Genomic DNA, 17,181 nt, shown 5'->3' with positions numbered 1-17,181 from the left:
TTGCAACTCACAAACATTGAGCCGGACATATATACAACCGAGTGACAAAATTATAGACACATTAAAAAATCACGATTTCAACAGTGAAAAATGATTTCTTTTACCATTAGAATATTGTTCATGATTACAATTAATTAAGGTTTTCAGTTGAGATAAAAAAGTCAACGGCACGAGCGGGATTCGAACCCACGATCTTCGGCTAAATACGCTGCTGCTCTACCACTTGAGCTATCGTGACCTCGATCCACTCGGACACTAACTTCCCATCTCAACCCCACCTTATGAGTTTTCCTTCCTTTTTGTCATTTTTCAAATGTCGTGTAATCTATTTGATTCTCGGCGACAAATGATGATGGGTTCGAATCCCGCTCGTGCCATTAGCTTTTTTCATCTCAACTAAAAACCTTAATTAATTGTAATGTATTAATTGGTCAAGCGGACCACGAAATTAATGAATTATAGAAAATCTATGGGGAAAATTATCGAGGATGGTATATCAAGACTGTAAGCAGTACAACTCTGTCGACGAACTTAGAACAGGTGTCACCACTGCCCGGAATAATTTGCCTCAAGATTTTATTCAAAATTTGTACAAAACCATTCCAGAAAGATTACTGTAAATAATAAAACTGAGTGGTAATGTCACAAACTATTATAAACTTGTTTTAAATTGATTTTATCCCATGTGTCTATAATTTTGTCGCAGACAAAATAGTTTTTTCTCTTATTTACTGAAAAATTAAAGTTAACTGAAGAAAAATATTTATTTCGTGTGTTTTGAATAAATATTTGTAGTACATTAAAAAATCATAACAATTAAGGGTGTGTCTATAATTTTGTCACTCGGTTGTACACTCATAACATCTCATCACGTTCATCCAAGTCATTAATTTTTTTATATTTTATTTTAAACAAAAGGAATTAATATTATAATTTTAATAAATATATCTTCAACAATTTTTTTTTAATTTGTAATTTTTATACTATGCATTTATGTATGCCGCTTTTTCACTTGGGGGTCCGTGGGCAATTTTTGACTATAAAAAAGGGGCCCATGGGTCAAAAAATTTGGGGAACCACTGCGCTAGACTTTGTTGACGTGTCGGTCTGACGGGCAATCGGTTACTACGTAACTTCGATTTGGTTTCTTTTTGGATTGGGGGCACTGAAAATTTCAGTTTAAACTCTTGTAGAACTTGTAACTGGGTATATTTACCCGTAATAAATAAATAAAAATAAAAGTTTAGCATGGGATAGCAACGGTGTACAGGTATCGATGGAGAAAACTCCTATCGAAGTACAGAGTCTGTATCGATAACACTCACGTCTGTAGATCCCGTTATTCACAGCACAGGCATCATCACAGCCAAGGTCTTTTGAGTTCCGACAATAAAGCCCGTCGACGTATCGCCCGCACTTCAATCGGCCACCTACCTCGTTGGTAAGACATCACTCCGACACTCACCAGGTAAATTGTTCGAAATTATTATTTTTCATAATCTCTCCCGATTTTAAGTTTTAAGTTCGGCCGTTTTACGCATTTATGTCGGTTAATGTTCGAATTGGCCGGAAAATGAAAAAACTACCGGCCGGTCGCAATTCCACCCGACCGGCCTTGCCCAATCTCGGCGATTTGCATATGAAAAGCCCGGCCGGCTTTTTCTATTCGATTGTTTCCACATTTTTTTTTCTGCCGTATAAATTAGAGACAAAACTGCACTTTTCGATTTTTCACCGGCACAGAAGAAAAAAAAAACTTGGTATTCCCCAACCTTGAAACCACGTGCGAGTGGTTTCTGCTCAAGGACCACTCAAGGAACTGCTAAGTTCTTTGTTCCCATACCTGAATTTGACCGATCTTTCACAAACTTTTACCACACAATTTTCTAAAAAAAAACCCAAATTTTCTTAAACAATAGCCTATTATTATCAAGTTTAATAACGTATATCCTTTTATTTTCGAAATAATTTTTCTATTATATTCTCGTTTTATTTTATTTTTTAAATTTTACTTAATTGTTCACTTGTTGCACAACCTTGAATCCAATTTCAATGATTTTTCAGCACCAATGATCCTTGATCTTGTTCAGACAAGAAATTTCATTACTTCCACATGTTCTCTAATTTATGAAAAGAGAGAAAAAAAGAAAAGAAAAATAAAAGGTTGCCTAGTTAAAATATTTTCTGGCTCGTTTTTACTTTTGATACCAAAAATAGCTTGCACTCCTTGGTTGCCGTTCAATTGGAAAACCCTGGCAACATTGAACATGACTGTACTTGCAAAGAAATACACTTGTATAGACCCAAAGTTCAAGGATTAGTTTGAGATTACAACATGGAATCAGGAAAAACTTTTTAAACAGTTATAAATAAAGACTGGATTCCCATGCAATTACATCTTTTGCCAACTAGATTGCAATAAAACCGAGACAAAAATTTGATTTGTGAAAAGGACTTATTTTTAAAATACTACTCTTATTTTGCATTGTTTGGTGTTACTTTATATTTTCATGCACAAAATTTCATATTTATTTTTTATGTGAGAGAACAACGTTAAAATATATTAAATTCACTATTTTTCTTGGTCTGCTTGACCAGTTAATATTCAATTATTTAAGGTTTTCAAGTTGAGATAAAAACGTCAATGGCACGAGCAGGATTCGAACCCACGATCTTCGGCTTGTTACGCAGCTGCTCTACCACTTGAGCTATCGTGACTTCAATCCACTCGGACACTAACTTCCCATCTCAACTCCACCTTTTTAAATTTTCCCTCTTTTTTGCCATTTTTCAAATGTGTGTTCTATTTTTATCTCAACTTAAAAACCTTAAATGATTGAATGATATTAATTGGTCAAGCAGACCACGAAAAATAGTGAATTTAATTAATTAAAATGAAGTATACTTCACTAAAGCTCTCTGTGGCCATGTCATTCGTCGTCGAGAATCAAATCGCAGCTTATCAAGCCAAACATCGTGGGTTCGAATCCCGCCTGTGACACTAATTTTTTTTATCTCAACTTAAAAACCTTAAATAGTTAAAATATATTTATTTATTATTACATCGACGTCAAGCAGCCAATTTTTACAACAGTACACAGACTTAAATTATCTGGAGTAATATAGTTTTAATTTTGGCAAGAGTTGAACAGAAGTCCAGATCACTATTTAAGTTATTAGCTTTAGTACATATTCTAGGAATGGGAGCATTTTTTTAGCATCACGACCGACGAGGATGGGGTTATAGTCGTAGACCTCGTGGTCGTATATGAGACCACGGGTGCGTTGACGCGGTAGCAGACCTCAAGGTGCGGAAGTACGGGGTTTTGAGGGAAGCCCTCACGGAGCTGTACCGGAAGAGCTATTTTTTGACGGCCAGTGTAGTAGTGGAGGCGGGAAGATGCATCCCTGAGCGAACCCAGAAGACGCTCAGGGACCTCGGTGTGAAAAATCTGCCGAGGTTGCTCCTCACCCTCTCCCTTCCTGCCTTGAGGTCCTCGCTGTCCTTTGCCTGCGGCCATACGGATCGGGAGCAAAGCTTTTTAGCGACCCATCCAGCAAGCAACACCCACCGGAAGCGACGGACCTGGCATAGTCTGCGGGACACACGATTGGACCTGGGTGTGGGTGAAGTTGGGAAGTACGTGCCCGCACTACAGGATATGACAACCGGCATAGGAAAGAGATTAATTTTTATTTAATCAGGAAAAAAATAGTTCTACAAAATGGTATATGGAATAGAGGAGTGAATCTGGTCCTCTTATCTGGTACATTAAAAGATATCTTCTCTAACAATTCAGGACAATTAGTCATATTCCTTAGTAGTTTTACAAGAAAAATAATATCAATAGATCTACGATCTTCTAATGAACTAATGTTTAGTACATTTGTAACAGTTTCATACCATATCTGACTAGAATTTAGACCAAGTTTGTAAGAACGGTATTTAAGAGAGTAATTATTTATCAGAGTAAAAAAGCAATATTTTCAGGCAAAATATACTATTAAAGTCCTTTGTATTTCTTTTCAAGAAACCAAGTAGTTTCAAACAAGTTTTATGATAGATTTACATTTATGATAGATTCAATATGCAGGCTAAAAGAAAGAGAGAAAACAAAAATTACACATATTATTTAAGGCTATCACAGATATTATAGTTAAATTGTAATGCACTAAATTTCTTATGAATGGACATTGCATTTATGAAATTTAGTCATATAATTTAGATCACACCATCTAACTAGATTAGTTATGTCTAGTAACAATTCACAGTCTCCAATAGATTTTATTATTTTAAATATTTTGTGGTCATCCGCAAACAACTTAAATTGACTATTTGTAAAATACTTAACAATATCATTAACAAATATATTAAAGAGCAAAGGTGACATGTGGCCACCTTGTGGAATGCCACAGAGGTAACAGATACGGTTCTGATGCCATATTATTTATCTTTACAATTTGTGTTCTATTAATCAGAAAATCTCTCAACAATAATTTTTATTCAGTTAACCTTTTTATGTAAGGTTTTAATCCTGCTTGTGACACTAACTTTTTCGGCTTCCCTCATGACTTTTACGTCTAATAAACATTGAAAGACGGCTATCCGAAAAAAAGCAGCACCTTCATGTCAAAAGGTTGACAAATTGGTTACAATCTACAATTCATAGTAACAAACTTATTCTGAGAAATGACAGCTGTACTGTCTATCTAAGGACACCCCAAAATAATTCCCTGTGGAAAATGGTTAACCGTTTTAAACTTAAAAAATGACTGCCACGAATGAGCTATTAAATAAAAACATCCTGCATCACTGATGTCGCCGTGGAGGAAAATTTTGCATCAATGCACCTTTTTACAATTAATCAAGAACCATATCTGCAAAAGCTTGTTACTAAATGATTTTCATTCTCTCCTCATGAATGTACTTAGTCACTCTAAGGAAATCTGTGAAATTCATTCATCTGCATGAAAATAAAGTCACCTGGACCAAATTTCCAACTTCGTGCTTTAAAGAGCCTTCAGGGGAAAAAATTGATCCTACTAACCCACTTCTTCAATGCTATATTTATTGTCCTGTAATCATATAAACATTAATTCAAAAATTTCTATAGTATAATAAATTAACAATTTTCCTTTTCTTAATAAGTAAATTAAATAAATTATTGGGTTGTCCGGAAAATAATGCAGGATTTTAAGTTTTCATTAAAAAAAATCTATATAAAATATTCTGTTTACGTTTACAGGATTACTCATTTGTATGAATGTCAACACTTATTAATCCTCTTCCAAATGATATTGTTTGTTTACCTCTGTAGCATTCCGCTACTTGGAAATAATTCAGTCATCCTTATAATGTCAAAGCGAGAATTTCGTACGATTTTCTTTTACGAGTTTAAACTCGGCCGAAGCGGAGCCCAAACGGCTAGAAACATTAACCAAGTCTGGGGCGAGGGTTGTGTTAATGAGTGCACTGTGCAAAGGTGGTTTAAAAAATTTCGGGAGGGAGATTTCAGCCTTGAAGATGAAGAAGGTCGTGGAAGGCCTTCCTCTCTTAATGATGATGTTCTGCGATCAGTGGTGGAAGAAAACCCCAAAACAACTGTTCGAGAACTTGCAGAGCAACTCAAAGTCAGTAAAACGACCGTCGCTGACCACCTCAAGGCGATTGGAAAAGTGAAAAAACTCGAAAATTGGGTTCCACACTCATTAAACGATCGCCAAAAAAATCAGCGCTTTGATGTTTGTGCATCACTTCTTTGTCGAAACAAAAATGACCCATTTCTGGCCAGAATTGTTACATGTGACGAAAAGTGGATTCTCTACGATAACACTAGACGTTCTGGACAGTGGCTCGACAAAGGAGAAGCTCCAATACATTTTCCAAAGCCCCCAACTCATCAAAAAAAGGTAATGGTTACGGTATGGTGGGCTTCATTTGGTTTAATACACTACAGCTTCTTAAATCCTGGCGAAACCATCAATGCTGAATCATACTGTAACCAAATTAATACCATGCATCAGAAATTGGCAGTAATGAAGCCCTCTTTGGTCAATCGGAAAGGGCCCATTTTGTTGCATGACAACGCTCGACCACATGTGTCACGTGTAACGTCACAAAAATTATTGGAGCTTGGCTATGAAACTTTGCCTCACCCACCCTACTCTCCGGACCTCTCGCCTACTGACTACCATTTTTTTAGACACCTGGACCACTACTTACAACACATAATATTCAAAAATCAAACGGAACTGGAAAATGCATTTATTGACTTTATCAATTCTAAAAATTCTGAATTCTACTCAGACGGAATTAATAAGTTACCAACACGTTGGGAGAAATGTATTGAGAGTATGGGAAATTATTTTGATTAAAGAACATTGCTTTAAAGTAACTAGTTTCTTTTTTTTTGTTTAATACCAAAATCCTGCATTATTTTCCGGACAACCCAATATGATAAATTAACAAAATAAATGAATTTAAAAACAGGCCTATTATTGAGCTTGAATGCGTCTTTTTCGCCAGCCCTATTCCAATGTATGAGCATCCACATACAATTATTTTGGCCCATCCATCATTCTGATCGCATGACCGGCCTAATTCAATTTTTGTAATTTGACAAGCTTTCCACATCCTGGACTTCAGATCTCTTGTTTTCCCCCGTCCTTATTTTATCCTTTCGATGAATACTTTTCGAGTTTTTTTCCAAAGATTTTTCACTTTTATCTCTTGCAATGATTTCATAATGAGAGACAAAGTTCAGCATAAATTAGAGAAGGAATTACGCTTGATTCTAGGATTACACTCTTTTTTTAAAAATGTTTTAATGCCCAGTATTTATTCCATGAAATTGAAATTACACGGTTAATTTCTATTATTCCTGTTGTCGAAGTTGATTAATGGGCAAACTTAAACTTCAAACTTTCAACATATTCAAGCTTTCTTCCCTTTTTAATTGTATTTTTAAATTTTTTCTGTTTGTATTTACTGTTTTCTTTTCATTTAAATCAAATCCTGCCTTTTATCATCTTGTTAATTAAACTTTTTTTCCGTTTAAATATTTTTATGACCAAGTTTTCTTCATATTCTTAATATTTCTTTTATATAAAATTGAAGTTTCAAGGTTTCTTGTCGACGTCAATATTTCGCAAATAAAAGTTCTTTCTTTATAAAGCCGTTTTGTTCATGGTTTTCATTTTTGCCTTAACTGTATATGGAATTGTTATTCTTTTTTATTCTAGCCGGTTGTCATGTAAATCGTATTGATTCTTAACTTCTCACACCCCCTTGTCCAACAATGGAACGTTGTCAAACAATGTGAATATTTAAATTTATGCAAACAGTACATTCATATTGGAAGAACCAGCAGCTTCCTATGATAGTTTATGTCTTGAGTAAATAATAAAAATAAATATTGTGGCAGAGTGGTTAGGGCATCTGTATTCGCTTTTGTTCTAATCCTGTCCCAAGGAATTTAATTAAAATACTATGAAAATAAGTATTGTAGATCCCTCATCTAAGTCATGCTACGGGTTAGTTGGACGTTGAGCTCTCCTGTATGACAGGAATTAAATTTTACAATAGAATTGGAGATATTAAAATTGTGAGATTATTATTTTGGACTGCAGGGTAATAACGTATCGTTTTATAGTTAGGTATCATCTTGGTGCCATCCTCGCTGATTTTTTGTTTGTTCAGATGTGTTTCAGTATTTCACCATCTTTAGTGTTTGTTTATTGACAAATTGCCGTCAAACAATATTAAAATTGTGATTAAAAATGAGCATACAACCAAAAAAGTACTGGAAGTTTTAGTGTGTTTTACACATAAATGAAAATTGTGCTGTTTATTAAAGCATTTTATTTTGTAGGTAAAATTTAAAAGAAAAAATGCCTCTTCAACTCCAAAAACCTGCACCCCAGTTCAGCACTGTCGCAGTTGTCAACAAAGAATTCAAAGAAGTTTCGTTGAAAAGTTATGAGGGGCAATACGTCGTCTTATTTTTCTACCCACTCGACTTGTAAGTTGTAATTTTTAATTATCTCATTGCGAAATCTTTATGAAATTGCCTCTTTTTTTTCCAGCACTTTCGTATGCCCGACAGAACTCATCGCATTTTCTGACCGACTCGCTGATTTTGAGAAATTGAATTGCGTCGTTCTCGCTATTTCCTGTGATTCTCAGTTCAGCCATTTGGCCTGGATCAACACGCCGAGGGAGGAAGGTGGCCTAGGTGACATAAAGCTTCCACTTCTTGCTGACAAAACAGGTAATTTTGTACGTATATACATATAGTGGAATGACACACCAGTCAACATTTTTATCTTTATCACCATCTTTGATAAATTTTTTTTAACTGAACAAACAGATTTTTTGTTACCTTGAGCTTATCTTTGATAAATAATAATAAAGGTTCCACTTTTTCTTTTATACAATAATTTTAGAAAATACTTCAAATTACAATCTTTCGAACTTACAATTTGTCAATATACAAGACATATCTGATTACAATTTATTGTAAAATGTGTAAAAATTTTCCTATGAATTTCAATTTCATTTTGTGGAGCTTCCTGTAAGTGGACGTCACTTGGGAATTTTTCCACTTATGTTTTAGAATACTTATAGAAACATGATTAAAAAAATTTAATTTAATAATTTAATTATGCATACAGACATTAATTTTCTCATTCTCATGATTAGTAATGTCTGATCAATTAATGGCTAATAACAAGCTATTGCTGATTTTGCTTGAACTTTAACCCTTAATAATTTGTTGGATTCGTCAGGAGTGGTCAGAATGAGGTAGTTTAGAAAAACACCTTTTTTATTTTTTTGCCAACGTTTCAACCTTTATACAGGTCTTCTTCAAGGCATAATATAGTGTGGTGCTATTCTTGTGGTGTCATATTGGTGTTGTGTGAAGTTGTTAAATCAATCTCAATCACAACCGGTCACTAAAAAAACACATTTTTAAATTGAGAGTCTGCGAGGTGATGAACCACTAGTTACGTCTTTTCTGAACGTTTTGATCTGTTAGATTTCAATTCACAAATTTTGGCTTGTCACCATTTTCAGTGTTTGGTATTAACCAAAATTTTTTGAAACTGCGAGGATTAAAATGATCAGAAATGAGTTAAGCCGGGAACACACTTGCCCGATGCTATACCATGTGATGCTACCCGACGCCTTGCCACATTTTGGCAGGGTGTGCACATCTACCGATGTCAAGCGCACGCCATGTACAGTCCACAGCGTGTGTCACAAATCAGTATCACAATCTCAACGCCTCTTTTGTTCTTAATGCATTATTTTGAGCAAAACCATGAAATAAATAGTTAAATTTTATGAGCACAACCGTGTAATAAATTGTTGGTTTAATTTAATTATTTTAAATAAAGTTATTCAGGTGTTTTGATGAATTTTCTGCCTAACCATCATAAATAATTTTTATAAAAACTTGAATTTTTGATCTCGTTTAATTTGGGTTATATTAAAATAAGAACGTTGTAATTAATATAACGACAAGTTTAAAATAAACTACAAAAAGAGTGTCCTCAATGGTGTAATTTTATGAGCAAACCCATGAAATAAATTGTTAGTTAAATTCATTCTATCAATAAATGGTATTCCGGTGTTTTGATAAATTTTCTTCCTATCCATCATAATTAAATAATTTTTATAAAAACTTCTGAATTGTTGATCTCGGTTAATTTGGTTTATATTAAAATAAGTATGATGTAATTAATGTAATGACAATATATACGTAGTTTGAATAAAAATATGAGTGTCTGGTTCTTTTGTCTTCGACTGTACTCGATGCGATGAAAATTTGGACAGTGGGGATCGCAGAGCATAGAATAGGTTAGTGTGGTAAAGCATCAGGCAGATGTGCACGGGGGTAATGCAACCTTATGAAAAATCGAAGTTTGGATTTGCGTCGGGTAGCGTCGCATGGCGTAGCATTGGGTAAGTGTGTTCTCAGCTTTAATTACACTTTTACCCTTATCCAGCTTATTTTCTGAAGTACATTTGTTTGGACCCCCTGATCTGGTATATCTGTCCAGTGAAACTTCCTATAATGGACACCTCCCTTGAAGATACAAATTCTGATTCCCGGAGTCTTCCTATTTGCACTTCTTCACCTTAAAATTTTCTGTAAAGTGGACACTCCCAATAATAGACGTGGACAGCTTTTTTCACTGTTCTACCTCCTAAATCTCACAAAAGTGGTCAGTATTGTTACAGTATTGTTCTTTGTCTCAAATGACTAAATTTTGATTATGCCACTTTGTAAATATGCTTATGCTCTGCAGGGTTAGTTTTTGAGTTTGGACGTGATAATATCAAATTAGGGCCCTCTTTGCAAACATTTGATATTTAAAAAAAATATAATTAAAATCTTTCAATTAATTAAGGTTTTTATTTGAGATAAAAAAGTCAATGTCACGAGCGGGATTCGAACCCACGACCTTTGGCTAGATACGCCGCTACTGTACCACTAGAGCTGTCGTGACCTTGATCCTCCCGGACAACACTAACTTCCCATCTCAACCTCACCTTTTGAATTTCTCTCCTTTTTGCCATTTTTCAAATGTCGTGTAATCTATTTGATTCTCGGCGACAAATGAAATGGCCACGGAGAGTTTTAGTGAAGGTATACTTCATTTTAACTTATTAAATTCACTAGTTTTCGTGGTCCGCATGACCAATTAATATCTTTCAATTTAAGGTTGAGATGAAAAAGTCATTGTCACGAGCGGGATTCGAACCCACGACCTTCGGCTAGATACGCCACTGCTCTACCACTTGAGCTGTCGTGACCTTGATCCACTTGGACTTGGACACTAACTTCCCATCTCAACCCCACCTTTCGAATTTTCCTTTTTTGCCATTTTTCAAATGTTGTGTAATCTATTTGATTGTTGGTGACAAATGAAATGGCCACAGTGTGCTTTGGAGAAGTATACTTCATTTAACTTATTAAATTCATTAGTTTTCGTGGTCTGCTTGACAAATTAATATCTTTCAATTAATCTAGCCATATCTAGCCGAAGTTCGTGGGTTCGAATCCTGCTTGGACACTGACTTTTTTATATCAACTAAAAACCTTAATTAATTATAATATATTAATTGGTCAAGTGGACCACGAAAACTAGTGAATTGTAATTAAAGTGAGTGTTAAACAAAGGGTGCAAGACTTGGCTGTGAAGTTTTCCATCAGATAGACCCAGCCAAGTGAAATGGTCCGGCAGTAGATTGTATAATGTATAGTGAAAAATAAAATAAAATAATTGAAAACTAACTCACCCTCCGCTCGTCGCTTTCCTTCATCCACGAGGAATCGTGGGGGAACAGGGAAAGGTAGAAATTGTTGAAAGGAAAACGGATCATTACACTTATTGCCCCAAATAAGTGTAATGACAATAATTGTCCTTTTCTGAAATTTTGACTATATTTTACTTGATTTAGTAAATTTCCTCTTTACAGGAAAGATTGCCAGGGATTTCAACGTTTACAATGAAGAGACAGGAATTCCATTCCGTGGGCTTTTCATTATCGATAAGGCTCAGAATCTAAGGCAGATCACTGTCAATGACTTGCCAGTCGGAAGGGACGTCGATGAAGTCCTCCGTCTTGTTCAAGCATTCCAGTTTACTGATACTCATGGAGAAGGTATAATTATATAATTTCATTTGAATTTTTGTCCAAATTGATGCATTTTGTCTTTGCAGTCTGCCCAGCCAACTGGAAGCCTGGATCAAAGACCTTGGCACCGACAGCTAACGGAATCAAGAGCTACCTTAAAACAGTTTCGTAGTTTAATTTCATATAACATTTTCATCTCTTTTTATTACCAAATAATACCAATACCAAATAAGCCCTATCTAACAGTGGATTTAAAAAAAAAAGTATAAACTTGTTCCTGTTATTTTTAAATTTAAATTAATTTGTTAACAAAATATTTATTCCTTTGTAGTATCTATGCTTATTTGTAACTTTTCAATATGTTGTTTCTATTATTTATTAAGGAATCTCTAAGGTAAGTTGTTCTTTATTGAAGGTTAAAAAAATTAGTGGCTGAAACTTGGTTTCCACTGTTAAAAATATTCATCACAACCAGTTGTACTCATTTGAGATTATTCTTTCTGAAATATAAATCAATTAAGAACAGAAGTATAACTATTTTTCCTATTTCCTTCTCCTTTTTCATTCATTACTTTTAATAATTTAAAAAAAATTGGTATTGGTAAGAATTGGTAAATATATAAGAACAACTGATCTTTAAAGCTTAAACTGAAACATCTTATATTTTCAATCGTTTCTATACTTTCCTCCTGTAAACCCTTGTCTTTTTTTTTTCTTTGAATGTAAAATTTATTAGGTAGAATTGAGTTGGTACTGACGAGTAGAATTATTTGTTCAAAATCCTCACTAATACTTTTGTTTTGTATTATTACTACTTTCCTTGGAAAAAAAAATCTTACCAAACCTCATCATCTCAGAATCAATATACATGTTGGGTTGCATCTAGTAATGGAATGGTTAATATACGTAATGGTGGCAGTTCAAACTCTGTACTAATCTTCAGAATTGTAAGTATTGGAGAAAATTTATGAATAGCACTTTTTTCTTTCTTTTTTTGTATGTATATAAATTGCGTTGAACTTGTCAATTTCAATGTTAAACCTTGAATGCTCAACCTTTATTATTATTAACTTAAACCTTATTAACAAACCTTTATGCAATTTTTATAGTGATGCTAAAAAGTGAATGTTTCGATTGGATTTTTGTAATGGAATAGAAATGATATTGATAAAAATACTCGGAGAAATAATTTACCATACACACATCATATAATGTGTGACATGACAATTACTTTAAACCTTCACAGATTAGATTAAATATTTATTAACTTTAGCAGTAAAAAATGCAAAATGTATTTGTAAATCCAAACTCTGTATGTCTTATTTTTTGACTTGCAGTATTTATAGGAAATAGATTTATAGAAAAAATGTTTATCCGTTCTTGCCGTTGGGCCCCCAGAGAGTTTAAAAAAAGTAATTTAAATAATTTTTTTCTAATAAAGTTTCTGCCTTTGTTCACGTATTTCGGTTTTTTCAAAAATATAAGTCAATTTGTTCTTTTGTGTAGGATAAGAGAAATACTATATAAGATCGTGTAACAGGTTATAAAAGAGTTACAAAAATCCTCTAAAACATCCACAAAACCTCCAATAAAGTAGTCCAAAAAATTAGTTTTCGAAAATTGGATTAGTTAAGTTACTCTTAAATAGCACACTTTATAGCAAACAAATTTTTAGATCAGATAAGCCAGAGCATTATTTTCCTGTCCAATGCCCAGAGTGCCAATTATATTTATAACACCTCGGGATTTTATCCAAAATCCATGTTATTACATTCATTAGTAAAATTAATTAAGGCTTTTAGTTAGGATAAAAAAGTCTGTGTCATGTGCGGGATTCAAACCCACGATCTTCGGCCAGGTATGCCGCTGCTCTACCACTTGAGCTATCGTGACCTTGATTCACTTGGACACTAACTTTCCATCTCAACCCCACCTTTTGAATTTTCCCTCCTTTTTTTCCTTTCCAAAAGGAGTGAAAATTCAAAAGGTGGGGTTGAGATAGGAAGTTAGTGTCCGAGTGGATCGAAGTCACGATAGCTCAAATGGTAGAGCAGTGGCATATCGAGCAGAAGATCGTGGGTTTGAATCCCGCTCGTGACACTTTTTTATCTCAACTAAAAGCTTTAATTAATTGAAAGATTTTAATTGGGTAAGCGGACCACGAAACTAGTGAATTTAGTAAAATTAATTTCTCTTGGTTTTTGTCAACAAGGTTTTTATTTAATTTACAGAGGTCAAAGTTATGCAATTACTGAACATTTTTGAAAAAAATCATTTGGAGGCGTTAGATTAATAAAAAAACCCTTTTTGATTTTCCCATAATTTGTATTTACTGGGTTTTCTGGGTGCAGAAAAATAATATCTACTTTGTTTCTTGCTAATTTTTTTAAAAACCTACTTTGCTATGTTGTATGTATTGTATTTTAATCCAGTTTAAAACAAAATATTTGCTGTAAAAATTTGTATTTATGGGCTTTAACAATGAATCCCAAATTGTTAAAAAAATTTAACCATCTTTACTGAGAGCGTCTTTGTTTTTATAACTTTTTAGGGTACTGGGGTGAGATTCTCAGCTCGTATAATGGTCGTGGGTTCGATTCCTACCGTTGCCCCTTGGAAATTTCTAACCCCTCCCCATCCCATAAAATATTCTGTTTATGGGCTCCGGCTAGTATGCACAAAACAAGGCATTCTCATGTTAATAAGTCCTGCATATTATTTTCTTATATGTAAAACAATCAACTGAAATATATAATATCCTTAAAATACATGTGCAAAAAGGCAGAAAACAGCATTAAAAAAAACAAATGGCTTAAATATTGTCCAAGTGGGGCCCATTGGCATGAATGCTCAGACATACATTATTTTTGATCTAATATCGCCTAAAAAAGTCATTGAAATTGATATTCCACGTCTGTAGCGTCCCCTTGTTAGATGGATACAAATAAAATCTGTCAATTTGATTTTAATGTGTTTAGGTCTTCTTAAGTTTATATTTTGGAGATGTGTCCTTAAGGGTAAATAAGAAGTTATTGATTTCCCATTATTTAATTAATTTTTATGTTTATATAGCATGTTAAATATGGTAAGTTTGTTATGGTTTGATCAAGTTAATATGGATTAGTTTGCACGTTAACATTTGCATTTTGTTTTTCTCATGTCTTACAAATTATTAATTTTCATTGTTCTTATTTAATCAGGAAAGATAAAAATGCATGGATATGAAATATAAAATCTTTCTAAAGTCAGCAAGGTCATTAATGAAAAGTTTTCTAATATTAAGATCAATTTTTGTAGATAATTAAAATGATGCATAAATGAATATGTATGAGCAATTGTGTCACATATTGTAGTAGTATATTAAGTTGATCAATAATTTTTTGTGCTTCTAACTTTACTTTTCTGGCTGTATTGTGTAGTATTTTAACTGATTATATTGTTTTATATGTACTCTATAACTAACTTCTTTAATCTAGGGTGTCCGCTTTTTGAGGGATGTAAACACAGAAGAGATTACAGTTTAATTCTTGATTAAAAACCACGGTTTTTTATTTTTGTATTGTTTAAATTTCAAGCATGAAATAATGTTGAAAGGTCTTTAATATAACAGTATTATGTAAACTCATAATTGTATTTTTAAACTGATTTGTTTTTCATTTTAGCCAAATGGAGTCGAGGAAAATAAGAGGACTAGGCCTGAAGGTGTCGAGAAAAACTTAATAAAAAAGCCTAAAGTCTGATTATGTTAGTTTCTTCTTGCATTTATCTTTAAATTTTTTGTTTTGTTCATTCTTTCATTTGAATAACATTTTTATTTCTTGTCTTACTGGATTTTTCCTTAGTGTTGTACATTTGTAATTATCAAGATTGATATTATACTAATTGCCTAATGAGTTGTGACAATTTTAATACGTTTTGGTTACAAAAGATTGGAAAATAAAAATAAATGAGTTACAGAGCAATGAATCTTCCTCTTTTGTTTATTTATTCCATAATTGTTTATAATAATTATATCAGAGTTAATAAACATGAATAACAGAGGACAAAAAACAAGCAAAGTGGCAAAATTAATTATTGTTAGAATTTAGCGACATTGGTTTCTAATTTTGAAATAAAATTTAATTCCTAAGAAATAATGTAAAAATAAATGTTACATACATTAAAGAAAACGAGAGAGATGATTTGGAGGTGTGGATCTAGCATTTTCTTTTCTTTTGAAAAATGGCAAATAGGTTAGGTCTACGGATGAAGGAAAAGCTGATGGCCAAAATACCCAGAAAGGCTCTACATCGTGAGTCATTCAAATGTACCATGACAGAGTCTGTACAGATTAATTTTAGAAACAAAAAAACCACACAGTTGATTAATTGAGAACAGATATTTATGAAAGTAGTTGTTAGTGAACCTTACAAGTTAACCTCAAAAATTATACAAATTATTCATGTTTCTAATAAGTTAGATAATCCACTGATTCTGTGAGGAGGGTTCTTCAGCCAATGGTAGAATTTGTCCATTTATAACTGTAGTTCAACATTTCCTAATCATTTTCAAAAATAAAGGCTGGTGTTTCCCAGGGAAGCGTACTAGGACCTATTCTGTATTTGCTTTACACCAGTGATTGATGACACCGCACCTGTTAGTTGAAAATACTATTGAAACCTTGACAAAATCTTGCAACTTATGACAGAAGATAACAAAATTGGAAACTTAAAATAAATGAATATAATTCTGCAAACATTAATTTTACAAACAGAAAAAACAGACAAAATAATCGATATAAGCGTAAAAATATTACCAACACAAAACAGTGAAGTACATAAGTATGACACTAGACTCTAAACTGAATTTGCCAACCCAAAACCCTCATTTATAACCAGATCATTAAACTGAGCCGGATTTTTAGCATCATAAGCAGTTGATTAAGGAACATGGTTGATGACATTTGTCCATGTGGATAAAAATATTCATCGGGCTCTGAGGATACCAGTGGGATATCCTCAGAAGCATAAATCTCCAAACATCCAAAATCGACAGTCTCACCTTCATAATCGTCCTGTGAGTCGATTGAAGACCAAGCCCTATGAACTTGCATATTGGACATCAGTTTGAACTTTAATGAACTAATTAGGGCACCAGGTGTAAAACTTAAATTTACGTTTTGGATATAGCTGATGAAAAATTGATTAATATATATTTTTAGTAAAACTAGTATGCTAAAATTTAAATTTTTATTGTACAATGTAACTGTAGGTTTAAAGGTCTAACAGAATGGAGAGAGCTGCAATCGCCAAGTCCTTACACTATTATCACAAAGATTAATAATATTTTTAAATCGTATTGAGTGCAACCTTGATGGGTTTTATCGTGTGAGATTAAATCTTTTTGGAAGGATAACCTTGGAGTTATCCTATCCCAACTTATCACTTCCTTTTGCGATACAGATACAATTTTAATAGTACAGTTTTAAATTTTAAGACTAAATTTGGTTTAAGAAAACTATAATAATATTCAGAGGATTTTACCTCAAGGCTGAA

The 17,181-nt window shown here is 33.3% G+C and overlaps 1 protein-coding gene and 1 long non-coding RNA gene across 3 annotated transcripts; one reads left to right on the top strand and one right to left on the bottom strand.

The window, feature by feature from the left end:
• The first annotated feature begins 1,187 nt into the window (after positions 1 to 1,187).
• On the top strand, positions 1,188 to 15,613 carry LOC106669365 (peroxiredoxin 1-like). Of its 2 annotated transcripts, XR_001340925.2 has the most exons (7): positions 1,188 to 1,468; positions 7,872 to 8,021; positions 8,086 to 8,270; positions 11,489 to 11,674; positions 11,734 to 11,810; positions 15,124 to 15,241; positions 15,310 to 15,383. XR_001340925.2 is itself a non-coding variant. In XM_014398794.2 (6 exons), exons 2-6 carry the CDS (start codon positions 7,891 to 7,893, stop codon positions 15,385 to 15,387), a joined length of 657 nt encoding a protein of 218 aa, XP_014254280.1. In that variant the 5' UTR covers positions 1,188 to 1,468; positions 7,872 to 7,890; the 3' UTR covers positions 15,388 to 15,613. The 2 variants fall into 2 exon arrangements, 1 of the variants encoding a protein (XP_014254280.1); XM_014398794.2 differs by lacking the exon at positions 15,124 to 15,241 and having other exon boundaries at positions 15,310 to 15,613.
• Positions 15,456 to 16,819, bottom strand: LOC112127730. Its single transcript, XR_002910701.1, has 2 exons — positions 16,688 to 16,819; positions 15,456 to 16,280 (listed from the first exon to the last, which is right to left on the bottom strand). It is a non-coding gene; the product is annotated as an uncharacterized LOC112127730 (long non-coding RNA).
• Between the last annotated feature and the right edge of the window lie 362 nt (positions 16,820 to 17,181).

Source organism: Cimex lectularius, unplaced genomic scaffold (assembly GCF_000648675.2).
Source record: "Cimex lectularius strain Harlan isolate CLEC.00 unplaced genomic scaffold, Clec_2.1 scaffold318, whole genome shotgun sequence".
Lineage (NCBI taxonomy): Eukaryota > Metazoa > Arthropoda > Insecta > Hemiptera > Cimicidae > Cimex > Cimex lectularius.
The sequence above is the reverse complement of the archived record's forward strand: the minus strand, read 5'-3'. Positions and strand labels throughout refer to the sequence as shown.

Bases quoted from the DNA above. Each gene is read 5' to 3' on its own strand.
- LOC106669365 (XM_014398794.2), top strand. From the start codon at position 7,891: ATGCCTCTTCAACTCCAAAAACCTGCACCCCAGTTCAGCACTGTCGCA. The intron at 8,022-8,085 runs GTAAGTTGTAAT...TTTTTTTTCCAG, and splicing joins TTTTTCTACCCACTCGACTT to CACTTTCGTATGCCCGACAG. The intron at 11,675-11,733 runs GTATAATTATAT...TTGTCTTTGCAG, and splicing joins TACTGATACTCATGGAGAAG to TCTGCCCAGCCAACTGGAAG.